This window comes from Cebus imitator, unplaced genomic scaffold (assembly GCF_001604975.1).
Source record: "Cebus imitator isolate Cc_AM_T3 unplaced genomic scaffold, Cebus_imitator-1.0 Scaffold364, whole genome shotgun sequence".
NCBI lineage: Eukaryota > Metazoa > Chordata > Mammalia > Primates > Cebidae > Cebus > Cebus imitator.
In genome coordinates, this window is record NW_016107679.1 from 1,602,448 (window position 1) to 1,619,433 (window position 16,986).

The window sequence follows — 16,986 nt, forward strand, 5'->3', positions numbered from 1 at the left end:
CTAAACCTCAGGAACAAAAGTCAAACAGGGAAAACACGATGACACCCTAAAACCAAAAAAAAAAAAAAAGAAAAATGAACGCCGTGAGCCTATGGACCTAGCTGAGAGGGAGGCCAACGGTGCAGGACAACTTCACAACAGAAATTCAAAGCAGCAAAAAACTGTAATCCCAACAAGCTCATCGAGCCAGAAGGACAGTATAAAACCAGGTTCCATAAAAAAAAAAAGGAAAAAAAAAATAAACAAAAGAATGTAAGAAATGCATGAAAGCCAGCGCAACTGAAATTCTAAAACAGCTAAAGGAGACAAAAGCCTGCGTAAAAAAAACTTAGTGACATACCTAGAACAAAAACAGAACCAAAACTAGAGTCACAGAGGCACACAACACAAACAAAAGGAAGATCGATGGACTACGATTTAGAAGAAAATGAATCAAATCCATGAACAAAAAAAAACAACAGAAAAAAAAACAATGAGACAGAAAGCCAAAAAGCTAAACATACCAGGAACAAAAGATACACAACAGCCTGGACCAACACAAAACAAACAGAAAAACCCAAGATCCAACACAACAACAGTGAATTATCAAGTAAGCAGTAACAAAAGAAAAAATAATAACAAGAACACTGGAAATATACAGAAAGCAGCCAGCAGTAGACCATCCACAAAAAAAGAATGACCTTTGAACAGCGAACCAATCAACGGTCAAACCAGCCAACCATAATGAGAACCATCAGCTGCCGAGAAAACAACAAAAATAGACCAAACGAACACAACACACTAGCGCCCCAAAATACTTCTCCCCCAGACCAACATATGGATCCACTCAAACAGCCCCGAAAACAACACCACAACAGAAAGGCACCAAAAAATCACCCTACAAAATTCACCCAACCCCACCACCTCAGACTCCTGAGCACCTGAAATTACAGCAACACACAACCACCCACAACTAACTGATAAAAGAAATAGAAGAAACGAGGATCCAGCACCTTAACCAGCACGAACCTAAACTCCTGAACACCAGAAACACCAGAAAAAGCATCCCAAAATAACGCCAGCAAAGACAACAGCCACCGCGCCCGACGAAGATGGCTTCAGTGTTAAAAAAAATATGAGCAAAAGCATGTGTAAGAAGCAGAAGCCAAACAACAAAACAAAAAGCGCGACAAAGCTTCTCAACATTAAAAGGAAGAAAAAAAAAATCGTTTACAGTCAAAATCAAAGATTAAGCAAAACAAGATAAATTCAAACGCTCAAATAATACAAAAAAAGACAGCAGCTAAAAAGACTGCCATAGCCAAGAAACAGAGCTAAAAAAGATGAATCCAACAAGGAATCTAGAAGGATACAAAAGAATACCTAAATGCAAAAGGAAAAAAGAAAACGTAAATCCCAGGACAAAAAAAAAAAAATATAAAATAAAAGGGCCAGGCCCGGCGCGGCAACCCAAGAATCCAAGCACAGCACGAGGCGAAGCCGAGGGGAGCACAACACCAGGACAACAAAACCAGACCGGCCAACACAACAAAACCAAACCCCGACTAAAAAAAAAAAAAAAAAAATCAGCTGGGCATGGTGGCGCATGCCTGTAATCCCAGCTACTGAGGAGGCTGAGGCAGGAGAATTGCCTGAACCCAGGAGGCGGAGGTTGCGGTGAGCCGAGATTGCGCCATTGCACTCCAGCCTGGGTACCATGAGTGAAACTCCGTCTCAAAAAAAAAAATAAATAAAAAAATAAAATTTAAGTGGTTTCAACATGGCATTAATGTATCATTAAAAAAAGAGAATACTTCTGGTTTCCTGTTGGATTGTTTATGTTTGTGATACAGAAGTAGTGATTAATTTTTGAATGGAAAGAAGTATACAGCCTCAACTTTGCAGGATTGTCTTCTCTGTAAGGATAGAAAGTAAAATTCCTTGCTAAATGTTAACGTGGGAACATCTTAGAGGTGACCAAGCCATAGTCCTATATTTTTATGAGAATACAATCTTAAATTTACTTGTTTATTTATTTTTGGAGACAGGATATGATCATGGCCCATTGCTGCCTTGACCTCCTGGGCCCAAGTGATCCCCCCACCTTAGCCTCCTGAGGAGCTGGGACCACAGGCGTATGCCACCATACGCCTGTCAATTTTTTTTTTTTTTTTAATTATTAACATGGAGTCTCCCTGTGTTTCACAGGCCAGCCTCAAGCTCCTGGGCTCAATGGATCCTTCCACTTTGGCCTCCCAAAATGCTGAGATTACAGGCATGAGCCAATGTGCCTGGTCTGTAATCCTAAATTTAGAATAGCTGTAAGAACTTTAGAAAACTTGCTAACTGCTGAGCTTATTGCAGGTTTAATAAGCCTACCCTGCCCTTCAGCTTATATTTTAATACCACGTGGAAGAAGAGTTAATTGACCTCAGAGTAAAATTAGCAATAGAATTGATTCCTATTTCTTTTGACCTGAAGTTTAAATTTCTTAAAGGACTAATTCCCCAAGAAGTAAACAACCACAAGATTTCTTCAACATTAAGTTATAAATCATTGTGAACTGTAGGGTTTTTTTTTTTTTTTAAGTTTGTTTTTGGTAATGGTATTTCTCCTCCATTTGTGTACTGTAACTAGATAACAGAGGGAGAGAACAAAACCTCTAAGAGTTGGCGCCATCCACTTAGTATGCCTCCAGCAAGATCCCCGATGACTCTTGTGAAGCAGCAGGCGCCAAGTGATGAAGGTGAGCTGGTGACCCTTTTCAGGATTCTTTTTTTTTGTGTGTGTGTGTGTGTGTAGATGTTTGTTGTAACAAACTATTGTAAAAAAATTGCTGAATAGAAAAAAATTTTAACAAGTGGCAAATACATACTATTAGGAAATCATCATAATTAGCAATTTACAGGTAAAAGGAATTTGGAACTTAGGGGTAAAGACTTACTTCATATAAGCTAGCCTTCTTACTGGTAAAAGTCTTCCTGTTTTATGTCATGGGATAAAATCAGTCTGTCTCGACGTAATGTTTTAGGTTTATAGAAGTAGCTGAGACTCATTTCTCTAAAGATGTTAGATTTTAGAATTAACATGCTGTGGGTTTGTTTACATTGTCTTTTAACTTGAATCGTTTGCATTAATTTAACTACCTTCAGTCAAAATCACGTGCCATATCCTTTTCCATATCCTTTTGTATCTGGTGTGGGGTGAAACATCTTTTTTCCTTCACTAGATTGCTGTGATGCAGTGGATATAATGCAGTTTCATTTATAATCATTTACCATTCCGGGATATGAGTTTATCTTTTTCTTTAACCTGGCTGTCCTTTTTTAAAGACAGGGTTTTGCTCCGTCATTCATGCTGGAGTGCGGTAGAGGGTGGTCATAGCTCACTGCAGCCTCAACTGCCCAGGCCCAAGTGATCCTCCTACTTCAGCCTCCCAAGTAGCTGGGACCAAAGGCATGCACCATCACGCTTGGTTAATTTTTTTTAAAAAGTTTTTTTGTAGACACAGGTCTTGCTATTGCCCTGACGGGTCTTAAACTCCCGGGCTCAGGCAGTTCTCCCGCCCCAGCCCCGCAAAGTGCTGAGATAATAAGCATAAGCCACTATATGCCTGGTTGCCTTTTTTTAATCTTTCTTTTTAAAAAAAGAAATTTCTGTTGCCTCAAATTAAAAATCAAATCACTGACTGGTAAATGTCTTGTAAATGTCTCTTAGCATCATGAAGGCCTTATTTTTTTCTCTGCCTAGAGGATTAACTCAGGCAGGTTTTCTGTTGAGAATCCTACTCTACAGTATTCTCCAGTTTTACTCCTGGAAATTAATAACTAAGGTCATGTGGCTGTGAGGATACTGTTAAGTGAGTAATAAGAAGCTCAAGTTTCTTGTTTAAAGAAATTTATCAGAGTAGATAGATATCTTTCGTAGATTTTTTCCCCCTTTCACTGTTTTCACTTACATTCCATGTTTAGTTAAAAAACAAGATCATGGCTGGGCATAGTGCCTCACGCTTGTAATCCCAGCTACTTGGGAAGCAGAGGTGGGAGGATTGCTTGACTGCAGGAGTTTGAGACCAGCCTGCGCAACTTGGGGAAATCGTGTGTCATAAAAAAGTAAAAACATCATGAATGTAGGGATTAGGTAAGGATTGTAGTAGTTTCTATAAAACCAATTTGGGGTTGAATTCTGACTCATGTAATAGAAGTAATGAAACATATTTGCATTTATTTCCATATATCATAATGCTTAGTTCTTTTTTTGCTACTTTATTATACCCAGTACAAATAATTTTCTCTTTAGTGTTGAGACAGTTATATGACAATTCCATGTAAAGTAATTAATACTTAATGTGTGATACTCATGATTGTAATTACCCTTCCTCACAGTAGACTCTCTTCAGTATAACTTTTCTAAAGTGAATAGGCTATGCTAAGGCTCTACCAACACATAGAGAAGACTGCTTTCTCCTGTGTCCTTATTTGCCTAGGAAGTTTATTTTGATGTGGGCCATAAATTGGCCCAGAGTTTTCTTTTGGAAAGCAGTTCTGATTTCAGTTTGTATAGCTTGCAAAATTTATAAATGGATTGGTTTGATGAAGTCGTCTCAAGGGTTTGAGGTTAAATATTTTGTAGAAATGATGATTGTAGCTTTTCAACAATCTTTCTTTCCATTCTAATATGTTAAGGACTTCTAGTGACCTCTGGGGATTTTTCAGAATTAATTAGAAAAATCAGAGAAGTTTTGTGATGGCTTAAGGTTTTTACAAGCTTCCAAACTGACAATGGAGAATATTCCGTGGCCCGAAGCAAATTATTTACATCATTGGGAACTTGAATGTTACTTTAGCCATTTGCCTCTGTGTCTAAGTTGCTTGCAAAGTTGAAAGTGAATAAACATTATCATTGTTAGATTGTGATGTGCAGTGAGTTTTTTGCTCACTGGGAGCATGCAATTCCAAATCCAACTCCTTTCGGGGATTTTCTGCCCTATTCTCCTTTTGCATTCCTCATATATGGGAGCGTAACTATAATACAGCATCGGGTAATTGCATCTTTAAACAACAATCAGTGTCTTCTATTGGTGAATGAGCATTTCTCTGTAGAAACTGGGAAGTGTCTCCCTAACAGAAAGGCTGCAAAGGGGAAAGTGACTTGGTCCAGGACGTCTGGGAGCTGCCATGCCACTGGGGGAAATGAGTCACTTGTATGTTGCTCTTTTCTTTAGGTCAGTGCGGTGGCTCTCTGGTACCGAAATAACCTGAAACACCATAGATCATTTTGACTGGTGGCACATCCTGTAACTACAGGATCAGGAAGTACTTCCTGACTCTTAGCCTGTCATTTTCTGGGAAAAGATTTTTCATGTTTAACAGCAAAACAAGAGAGTCCATGGTGATGGAGAAGATAGGGCTATATGATAAAAGAATGATGATTAGAATGTATCTTTGCGTAAAAATTAGCATCTAACTTATTCTTTTTGGTGAAAAATCTTAAATATATACTACATATTTATCTTTTACAATTTAAAAGAAAATGCTAAACTGCCTCTGTTTTTTTCTTTTAGCTGAAATGTTTTTCAGTTGCAATTTTTTCTGTGGTTAGGCAGCTAGACTGAAACTTCTATTAAAATTCTGTTTATTTTCCTGCTGTTTAAAAATTAAATGTTGTATTGAAACGTAGACTGATAAGCAAAGCTGTTTGGGTTGTTTTATGCTTGAAGCACCCAGCATATGTATGTATTCTTCTGTTGCCATTTGTTGATATTATTGGCTTATTCCTGCTCTAGAGTTCACTGTCCATAGGGAAGGAGGATGTGAATGAAGTGCATGGGTGACCTATACATGCTCTGATGCACCCCTGCACTTAGGGGAGAGGGCAACACTCTCTCTGGCCCTGGAACGTACCAGAAATTATGAGGTGAACGCAGTTAAGGGCGGCCAGCTTAGAAATCTGTGGCAGTATTTCTTTCTTTGTTTTTGGTTGGTGAGGATGCCTGCTCTAAAGCTCTCATGTTTCCTGGAATTGTAAACTGCTTCAGTACAGGTTAAATGCTCAATTTCTTTGTGTGGCTTTGAGGCCAATTGTCATTCAATGCTACCTTCATTTCCCTCAACTTCCTACATGAGTCTCCCTTTCCATTTATACCATCAGTCCCCTACCTTTTTAGCACCAGGCACTGGTTTTGTAGAAGACAATTTTTCCATGGATGGTGTGGGAGGATCGGGCTGCAGATGGTTTTGGGATGAAGCTGTTCCACCTTAGATCATCAGGCATTGAATTATCATCAGGAGTGTGCAACCTAGATCCCTTACATGTGTGGTTCACAATAGGGTTTGTGCACCTATGAGAATCTAATGCCACTACTGAACTGGCAGGAAGTGGAGCTTAGGCTTCTGCTCAGCTCCTGCTGTGTGGCCTGGTTACTAACAGGCCATGGATGGTACTGGTCTATTGCTTGGGGGTTGGGAACCCCTGATTTAGGCAACTTCTTCCCTGCCTTCACCCTGGTGCTTTTGCTTACATGCATTTGCCCAGGCTGTTAAATTATCTGTGGTACCTTTTTTCCTCTTGGAACATTTCAAACTCTTCTCACCACTCACCTCTCGTCTTCCACCTCTGCCGCCTGTAGATCCATATGTGCTTGGTTCTCTTGCACCACTGATCACCTTATGCTGTGGTTTGCTATTTGTCCATGTGTTTGTCTCCCCACTCTCATTCCTCTCCTTCGCTTCTTATATCATGTCCTTGGTAGTGAACATTTCACTGCAATCATGGTAGTGTAAATCACCAAGCATTCAAAAGCTGGAATGTGCCGGTTAAGGCAGTCACTAGTCCTTGAAATCAGCCATTAAAAGTTAGTTGAATACCTCAGTGTGTTACATACTGTCATATTAAAAGAAAAATGTAATTCCTTGTCCAGGAAATAGTCTCCCTGTATATATGTATAGAAAAACATGTTGTTTTAATTAGCTGTAGAAGTGTGATAAATTATATATTTAATATATCAGCTCTTTCAGTTTTGTATCTTGACAGAATTGAAAATGTCTTTACCACCGTGCCAACTTCTAGAATTACCTCAAAGTTAAAATGCAGCTGACCCATTGTAGATGCGGCTGGTGCCTTGGAGTTTGAGGGCTTTTGGAGCTGTGACAGCACGTTGGGTCAGTAAGTGACTCTTTCTTAAAGACTAGCTTATTTAGGCGCTGGTGCTTGTTTAGGCTATGGTGGTCCTGAGAATGATCTTTGTTTTCCACCCACAGCAAAGGAATACAAAGGAATGATGCATATACTATTGTCTTCAGCACATTAATTAGAGAATGGATTTTTTCCTAGGATTTTTTTTTTCTTGATTGCTGAGAAAGGAGTGTCGTGTGAGGAAGAAAAGAAGAAAGATCAAGACTAAGTCAGTTCAGGAGAAGTCACTAGTGAACTTAAATTCCTTAATCTTTGCAGTTTGTATTTCTGTTGCTTTATAAAACCATTCTTTGAAACATAGATGTGTGTATATACACCTGTATGGACACACACGCGCACACACACACACACACACACACACACACACGCACGTGATGTTTCCACACAGAGATTAGTTGCCTTGGAGTTGAAAGCCTAAGTTGAATAAGTTAAATGTCTAATAAAAGAGAATTGTTCAAAGGAAGCATGGTCATGGTGTAGCAATTCACTGAAACATTATGTAGCTATATAGAATGCTTTCAAAGTATTATATATAGCACTCTGGGGATAATGCCTCCAATATAGGGTTAAGTGATAAAATACAGTTCAACTAGATTTGTTTACATTGGAAATATTTTGAGGCATATAATTACCTTTTGATGGCTTCAGAAAGTACTTATACCTTTGTAGGTTTAGAATTTTAAAGATATATTTAGGGGTTACAAGTGCAGGTTATTACATGGATATAGAAGATAGTGCTGAAGTCTGGACTTTTAGTCTAACCATCACCTGTATAGTGTACATTGTACACATGAGGTAATTCATTTCTCATCCCTCACCAGCTTTGATATCTGTGTTTGCTGCCTTGCTGCCCATTTTGATGTCATTCAGTTTCACATTCTCATCAGCAGCAGTTTCCACATTCATAAATGTTTTAAGCCATGGCATGCTTCTTCTGACTAGCATTCTCATCAGCAGCACTTTAATTGTGCCAACTTCAGGACTTCCCTTACCGTGACATTGGGCTAATAATCATCCTACATTGACATCAGTATCTGCATACGTGCTTTATCGCACCCCACGCCCCTTTTCCTGTCCTCATGGTGCATTGTTTGTTCTTTGAAGCTTTCATGCATTTGTTTCCCAACAGTTTTTACTTTTGAAAGTTTTACTGCATTGTTTTCATAAAAAATGTCCAGCTTTTCCTACTGTTACTTCTAGTCGCTTACTGCTTTTGTGCTTACTGTATATTCAATCTCCTTGGTTAAGAGATGAGGTTAATGATGTTTCTAATGCAATTGTAAACTAAGGACAAGCCGTGCTAGTGTACAGAGGACTTCGTGAACGTGGCATTTGCTGACACAGTGATACACCTCTGCTCAGTGATTCCCACCATGTGCCAGTGGTGAGTATAGTTAACATACTCGTGCTGACAGTAGAGTTTTATTGGAGTCTATGAAAGTTAACTGGAACATTTATAAGATTACAAGACTGTTATTAGGTGATTTTAGTTTTATTTTTTGTGCTGATAACTTTTCATATCTTCTGTAACAAACATTTCTTTTATATTTGGTCAAACAAGTGTTTTTTATGGAGACTAGGAGTGTCAATATGATAGAGTAGGTTACCTGCTAAACCCCTAGTTATAAAACAACTAGAAATAATGGATAGTGTAAAATAAACAACTTTTATTTGTGCATGCAGAGGCAAAAATAACACAAAGGATAATATCTCTCCATGCCTACAAGTTAGGGTCAGTTGGGTCCACCACTCTATTAACTGTGTGATGCCTCTGTGCTTCGGTGCCTGCGTTTACAAAGTAGTGATGGTAGCAGCATCTACCACGTAGAAGAGTAGTTTTGAGGGTTAAAAAACAGTGTTTGGCATATAATGACTGTTTGTTGTTGCTGTTGTGAGGAGAGGGAGAAAGTGGCAGCTGATTGCTCAAGACATGAGGGAAATCCAGAAGGGATTCAGAGAGAAAGGATGTGTAGATTAGCAAGGGAGAGCCAAATTGTGGCGATGTAGGAGAAATTTGCCACGATCAGAATGGATGCAGAGCTGTTAAAACTAGGATGCTAAAAGACCCCTCAGGCTTGCAGAGCTGGAGTCTTAAAAGCCTGTACCATTACTTAAGTGCACGCTTGAGAAAAAGAAAAAAATGGAAAACAAAATTAAGAAACAAAAATAAGAGCGCTTGCTTGCCTGAAACTTAGGCTTGAGTGGTAAAGGGCAATAGGATAGAAGAGAAGGAATTCCTACCCATGTGGTCAAATTCATACCTTTTATTCTAAATGAGAAATTTAAAATGAAACTTATGCTGGCTATTAATGCCTCTAGGAAATCTGGCACAGGCAGTTGCAAAATCTTTGAAAACCCACTGAATAAAAGTCTGGTTGACTAACAAATAGATTCTGGAGTTTTGGCTTTGTGCCTTAGATGTTCTTTGACTTTGAGTAAGTCTCCTCTCTGGCCTCTTTCCTCCTGAGTAAAATATGAGGCTTGGTCATGAATGATTACTGTTCCTAACCTGTAAGTTCATATATGAGTTTTGGGCATTTTGAATCCCCTGAAATAGCATGTGGTGACAGGTTGAGGGCTGCTTTTCCAAAGAGCTGATTGCCATTAAACTTAAGTTTTACTTATAACTCTTCAACTATAATTTTATGATTTCTAGAATAATTAACACAGAAAGATTAAAAGATGCAGATACCAGGTGTACTGTGTTTACTCAGGTGCAGAGGCAACCTCATCTGTTAAAACAAGTTTGGATATTGGCAATATTCAGATTAAAGCCCTGATTATGGATCTGATTTTCTTTACTCTGAATTGTCTGAATAACTCTTTATAAATCATCACTTCAGCAAGTACACTACTGTTATGAGCTGTTAAGCATCTCTTTGAAATTAAAGACAGCTCACACCCTGATCCCTATCTCTGTAATGTCTGCATGCCTCGAGGATTAGATTAAGAGTATATTTCAGGCAATGTTACAGTAATTTATTTCTTAGGAAGTCTGTATATATTAATATAACAATTCATTCAGTAATGGATTGAATGTTTAAATATAGACATGGAAGAGGTGGAACTGGAGATCTTTCTTAGTGTTTAGCCATCATTTAACCCATCTAACCCAGGATTTCTGTTTTGAAGACTAAAACGTATATATTTATTCACATTTAAGTAAGTGAAATCTCAGGAAGTCCAGTTTGACAAAATTTGATTATTTCTCTAAATGGTTCTCTCTAGTTTACATTTCTTTTATTGAAATAATTGTTTACAGGCCGGGCACGGTGGCTCATGCCTGTAATCCCACCATTTTGGGAGGCTGAGGCAGGTGGATCACCTGAGGTCAGAAATTTGAGAGTAGCCTGGCCAACATGGTAAAACCCTGCCTCTACTAAAAATGTAAAAATTGGCTGAGTGTGGTGGCGCATGCCTATAATCTCAGCTACTCAGGTGGTTGAGGCAAGAGAATTGCTGGAACCTGGAATTCCAGGTGGAGGTTGCAGTGAGCCAAGATCATGCTATTGCACTCTAGCCTGGGTGACAGAGCAAGATTCTGGTTCAAAAAACAAACAAACAACAAAAAAGCACAATTGTTTATAAGCAATTGAATACTAAACTGGTCCTGTATGTGTTTTCCCAAAACTAGAACTGCCCACTGATTGCACTTCATTCTAGGTTTTTTTTTCTGGCATTGCCTGGGATTTCCTGTGGTATTTTCTGAATACCTTACCTTGTGTCTTCTAGTCATTGTTCTGCTGGTACTTTTAGTACACAGCCTGGCTTTTAGACACTTTGCAATTGTCCTTCAAACAAAAGGACATTATTTAGAAGTGGAGTTTAGAAATAGAACTAGAAATCAAGGCGGTAGAATTCAGAATTGGCTGTCATCCTTTACCTTTTGTAGATAGGTATTTGGGGAAAAGTGTGCTCTCCTGCCCCTGGCAGGCTATTTCTCCCTCCCTTTTAACTGTACTGATGTAGATTTACCAATTTTACTTATGCATCTCTTATTTAAAGGATTTATTAAGTGAATATATTGACCAGATATAATAATGACATCTTTTTGATTTAGAAATTACAAATTTTCTTTTAAATATTAAATACAAATATTATTTTGAATATTAAAAACAACTTTTTGTTTTCCAGATGCCACTGGGTACATGACTGTCTGCCTTAGGGTAGGCAGGCTGCAACCTGGCTTAGTGAAGAATAGGTACACCCCTCATCGAAAGTCTTTTCCCTCCGTAAAAAGTTATTTTTTCTGCCAATTTTGAAAAATAAATGTTGTTTTATGGCTGCTGCATGTCATGCTCCAAATGTTGCTAATTTTTAAATAATGATCTCTTTGTTCCATCAATTCTTATTAGCTTGAGGTAATACTATACTTTCATAATAAGCACATTTGTAGTTCTGTCTAAGCAGTGAAACAGCAAATTCAGCAGATTAGTAAGTAAATTGGTTTGGAATGTTTGTTGATAAGACACAGCCAATGTTTTCCTGCATTATGTGGACATAAAACATTAAACGTTGTTGGCACTCAGATCAAATGGATATTTTATCTAGTGTCTAGGTTTGTAATAATAATGTGATGTTCTCAGTTTAGCTTGATTTCTGTCAGTAAATTCCATTGGAAGTCCCAATGGCATTGATTTTTCCTGTAGTATGGTAAATAAAAATCAAAAACACTTTACTTTTATTATGCTAGTGGCTTTGTCAGGTTTTGATTAAATTAGAGGCAAAAAGCTGGCTTTATAATTTATGTGATGCTATTGCTTTCTGTACATTTTACATTCAATTTTGAAACTTTTCTAAACAATGATTGACATGAAATCTTATGATTAGGTTTCTGAATGTGCTAAAACCATGGAGATTGTAAGATGATAATAAATACTTTGATTCTTTTGAGTTCATGTATGCCTTGTTATTTTTTTTTAAACCCACTTGTAAATAAATTCAACCATAACCTTGTTGCTCTTAAAGTCTTGTAGAAAACTGTTTAGGAACAGATATTGATAGCCCAGTCTCATGGTACATTCAGTTCTTTGGAAAAATAATGATTGCATTATATGTAAAAATGTCAGTATTTGACAATTTTTTTACTCTGTGAAAACTACAATTTCATACAACTCAAATGTGTTACTTTGCATTTTTCCCAACCTGAGCACAATTTCTTTTCCTTGGAGACATAATGTCTTATCCTTATAGACCACTCAGTTAGCACATATTTTGGGACACATTTTTTTTTCTTTGTTATTTTCACCTTTTCTTTGTTTGTAAAACTGGCTGGGAAGATGGAGAATCAGCAAGGGAAGTGTATGTGTATTTTACATTTTAATTTTATGATGACTTTGTGTCTTCATATTCTTTGTTTTGCCACCGGCCAATGAAAATTTGTCGTGGCTGGCAACATTCTGCAGGCTGACATTTGTGCACGTTGGTCGTAGAGGTCAAGTAACATGTCCAAGACTCGCAGCCAGTGAATGGCTAGAAGGTAGCTCTCTTTATCATCGTTTTAATTTTTGTAGAGTTGTTTTAGTCCTTTTCCCTTTTAGAGATATTAGGTTCCCAGGCTTCAGAGAAATGGTGAGAAGAGTATATTTTTACACCTGTTAAGTGAGCCTCTAAATTCTGGACTATTTCATTGTTTTATTGTTAATATTCTTTATTTTGTTTTGTAGAGATTTTTGTTGTGCCTTAAAAAAGTTGAAACTTAAACAGAAAGGATTTGCTATGATATGTAATGTGTTTGAGTATTACATAAATATTTCCATAGTTGTTGATAAAGTCTTTTCTTGAGGAGTAAACTTTATATTGCTTTCAATAGTGAGCCACGGATCTTGTTTAAGAATCTTCTTGGGGATCCCCTAGGAGAGGAGTGAGTCTTTCATGAGCTGACAGGACCATGTAATATATTTTGAAGGGAAATGAGAGGAAGAGGATTTACAGCCTTATTCTCTTCTCATTTCTATATGCTCCCCTGAATAGTTCATGTCCTTATCTTCCTTAGTTGGCATGATGGCTGCCCTTTAAGTTCTCTCCTTAGCAGCTATTTTGTATCATCTGTTAGATGATGACTCCTCTGTTAGATGACCCAACTCCTATTAGTTGTTGCGTCAAAATATCTGTGATTCTTGCTATCGTTTACATAGATGACCAATGCTGACTTTTTTTTTTTTTGGCTGTGGTGAGCTTCTTTTTCAGGTACATTGCATCATGTTAGTGTTCTTGTTTGGAGATCTTGTTTTGCCATTTTTTGACTTTGTATTATAGATGCTGTAATAAAATAGCATATGAATCTAGAGATTTTTCTCATGGATAGTTTTTTGTTGTTTGTTTGAAACAGAATCTCACTCTGTTGCCTGTACTGGAGTGCAGTGGCACAATCTCGGCTCACTGCAGCCTCTGTCTCCTGGGTTCAAGCAATTCTCCTGCCTTAGCTTCCTGAGTATCTGGGACTACAGGCATGTACCACCACGCCTGGTTAGTTTTTGTATTTTTAGTAGAGATGGGGTTTCTCCATGTTGGTCAGGCTGTTCTCAAACTCCTAGCCTCAAGTGATCCTCCTGCCTCGGCCTCCCAAAGTGCAGGGATTACAGGCATGAGCCACTATGTCTGCCCCCCACGGGTAGTTTTGAACTCCATAAAGGGAAAGGACTATATATTTTACTTTCTTATTTCCATAATCTGTCATATTACCAAGCATATTGTGACTTTCATATGCTTTGTCTTACTCCTATCTTTGTTTTTTTAATTATAAATTGACAGTTTATAATTGTATAAATCTATGGAGTACAAAATGATGTTACATTTTATTAGTATACTGTGGACTAATTAAGTTAGTTGACATGTGTGTCACCTTAAATACATAACATTTTGTGGTGAGAACATGAAAATTTTACTCTGTTAGCAAGTTAAAAATGTGTAATACTATCATTCCTCTACAGGTTATATGGCTCTGTCTCCTGTTTTGCCTATCTTTGATTTGATGCTCAGAATATGTTCTTCTGGTGCCATGTTGACAGCTAAGTTTCCCAAGGATATGCCAGCTTTCTTCTAGGAGTTTTCTTCTCATTCCTACCATGGTTTGAGAATTGATGGAGCTGGTGTCCTCCTAGTTGTTTTATACATTACTAGTAATCATACTTTTCACTGGTAAGGAATCTGAAGCTCATAGACCTGAAATAACTTGCCCTAAATCACAAAGCTGTTAAGTGGCAGGTGACAGGCTTTAAATACTGTCTGTTCAGTTCCAAAGCTTACGCTCTTCACTTTTTTTGAGACGGAGTTTCGCTCTTGTTGCCCAAGCTGGAGTGCAATGACATGATTTGGCTCACCACAACCTCCACCTCCCAGGTTCAAGAGATTCTCTGCCTCAGCCCCCCGAATAGCTGGGATTACAGGCATGCACCCCTACACCTGGCTAGTTTTGTAGTTTTAGTAGAGACGGAACTTCTCCATGTTGGTCAGGCTGGTCTTGAACTCCTGACCTCAGGTGATCCACCCGCCTTGGCCTCCCAAAGTGCTGGGATTACAGGCATGAGCCACCACATTCGGTCACTTTGTTTTTTAGACAGATTGCTGCTCTGTCGCCAGGCTGGAGTCCAGTGGCACAATCTTGGCTCACTGCATCCTCTACCTCCCAGGTTCTAGTGATTCTCCTGCCTCAGCCTCCCGAGTAACTGGGACTATAGGTGCCTGTCACCATGCCCAGCTAATTTTTGTATTTTAAATAGAGACAGGGTTTCACCATGTTTGTCAGGCTGGTTTCGAACTCCTGACCTCAAGTGATCTACCTGGCTTGCCCTCCCAAAGTGCTGGGATTACAGGTGTGAATCACTGTGCCCAGTCTATTCTTTCAACTTTATCACACTAACAGCCCCCCAAAATAGCTAGAGTACTGGTAAAAGAAGTTGAGGTGGGCACATATAAATGTTTGTTTCCAGCCAGATATCTTGGTTAATAGTGTAGATCAGCTTCTTCTCAGTGTTGTTTTTGTTCATGCATGTTGTAAGGACATATATAAAATATGAGCTAATGTTCTGTAAGAAACTTACGCCACACTGATAATGCCTTACTTCCTTGTGAAACCCATTGCCTCAGAGGTAGCATAATTATCACTGCTTTTTTGTTTGTTTGTCTTGTAATAGGAATTTTAAAGGTGTATCCTTTGGTATGTTTCCCTTCTTTAAAGTGTATATAGATTCGAAATGTATCCTTTTGAAATACTTTAGTATCAGTGTTATTGAGAGGTGATACATAAAGAACAAAACTGTATCATTTCATTTAATTTCTTAAGTGCTTTAGAATTTAAACTGTAGAATTCTCTGCTATCCATTATTACATTAGCATTTTAGGGGAACTATAATGCAGAACTTAATTTTTCCTTGATGTCATCGCTTCTCAGTAAAATCATACCTAAAGCCCTATAATTTTTTTCTCTTTTGTAGTTTTAAACACAGCTTTATAAACATTTGAAAGTCGGCATTTCAAAAAAAATTACTTAAATATAATTTTTTTCCCTATAGTATTCAGTACAGAAATTGTAAAGTTCCCAAGTTTGAATCTTTGCCTTTTTCAGTATCTCACTCCTGCACTTACCTCACCTCACTACACTCCCCATTTCCTGCAGGATGTTTGAAACCATATATATATAATGCCTCACAAGACTGAGATTTTGCTCAAGTACCTGAAACGTAACAGACGCTGCTGTGCTCTTCATAGCAGAGAATGGTGGTGTAGCAGCCAGAGCACCTCACTGGAACATCACCCCAAGCAGCAGAATCATTGTGGTGTTTGGCAAAGGGAAATTGTACTGTAGTGGATTTGGTAGCTTTTCTCATCTGCTGAGTTCCATCCTTAAGTCCTGGCAGCAGCCCTTTCACAGGTGGCCCAAATGTTTCTCTTAATGGACATCATTTACACATAGCAAAATTTGTTCAAAGAGACTATATGAGTGAATAAGTCTGGCAAAAATCTGTTCTTAAGGCAAGGTTTCCCCTAGTTCATAGTTGTCACCTAATATTATTCTGACAGCGGTTTTTTTTTTTTTTTTGTGACGGAGTTTTGCTCTTGTTACCCAGGCTGGAGTGCAATGGCGCGATCTCGGCTCACCGCAACCTCCGCCTCCTGGGTTCAGGCAATTCTCCTGCCTCAGCCTCCTGAGTAGCTGGGATTACATGCACGCGCCACCATGCCCAGCTAATGTTTTTGTATTTTTAGTAGAGACGGGGTTTCACCATGTTGACCAGGATGGTCTCGATCTCTTGACCTCATGATCCACCCGCCTTAGCCTCCCAAAGTACTGGGATTACAGGCTTGAGCCACCGCGCCCGGCCTACTGACAGCAGTTTTAAAAAAAACCTTTTAAGATGATATATTTTTATAATTACGAAAGTTTAAAAAGCCTCTTTATCCCGGTTATTTATCTTGTTTTAAATAGAATTGGCAGTATTCCCTATACACAGTTTTGTGTTCCCATTTTTTATTGATTTTAATATTATATTCAACTAATATGTTGTATAATGTATATATTCATATTGTATATTTCATCAGTCTTTAAAAGCATTTCTTCTAATGTATGCATTATAGAACTGTGCCATAATTTATTTGGTTATTTTAAAAAAGATTCTTTTGGATAATTTGTAAAGGACATTCATCTCTTTATTATCATGAATCATATTCAGTGATGTTTTTGAGTGAATGGGAGAATAAAGGCTTTTATTTTCCCTAGAAGGGTAAATAAATGTTTTGATGGAAATACTTACATATAGGAAATAACTTGGTATCTGTCTAGACTGGCTCTGTTCTAATCTGTGTTGTCATTTT

The 16,986-nt window shown here is 38.1% G+C and overlaps 1 protein-coding gene across 3 annotated transcripts in view; it reads left to right on the forward strand.

Moving 5' to 3' along the window:
• Positions 1 to 16,986, forward strand: part of KDM4C (lysine demethylase 4C) — a 269,280-nt gene that overhangs the window by 94,696 nt on the left and 157,598 nt on the right. For all 3 annotated transcript variants that reach the window (XM_037730821.1, XM_037730820.1, XM_017506883.2), the window contains one exon: positions 2,617 to 2,725. In XM_037730821.1, coding sequence (XP_037586749.1) covers positions 2,617 to 2,725 — 109 coding nt within the window. The remainder of the gene's footprint in view (positions 1 to 2,616; positions 2,726 to 16,986) is intronic.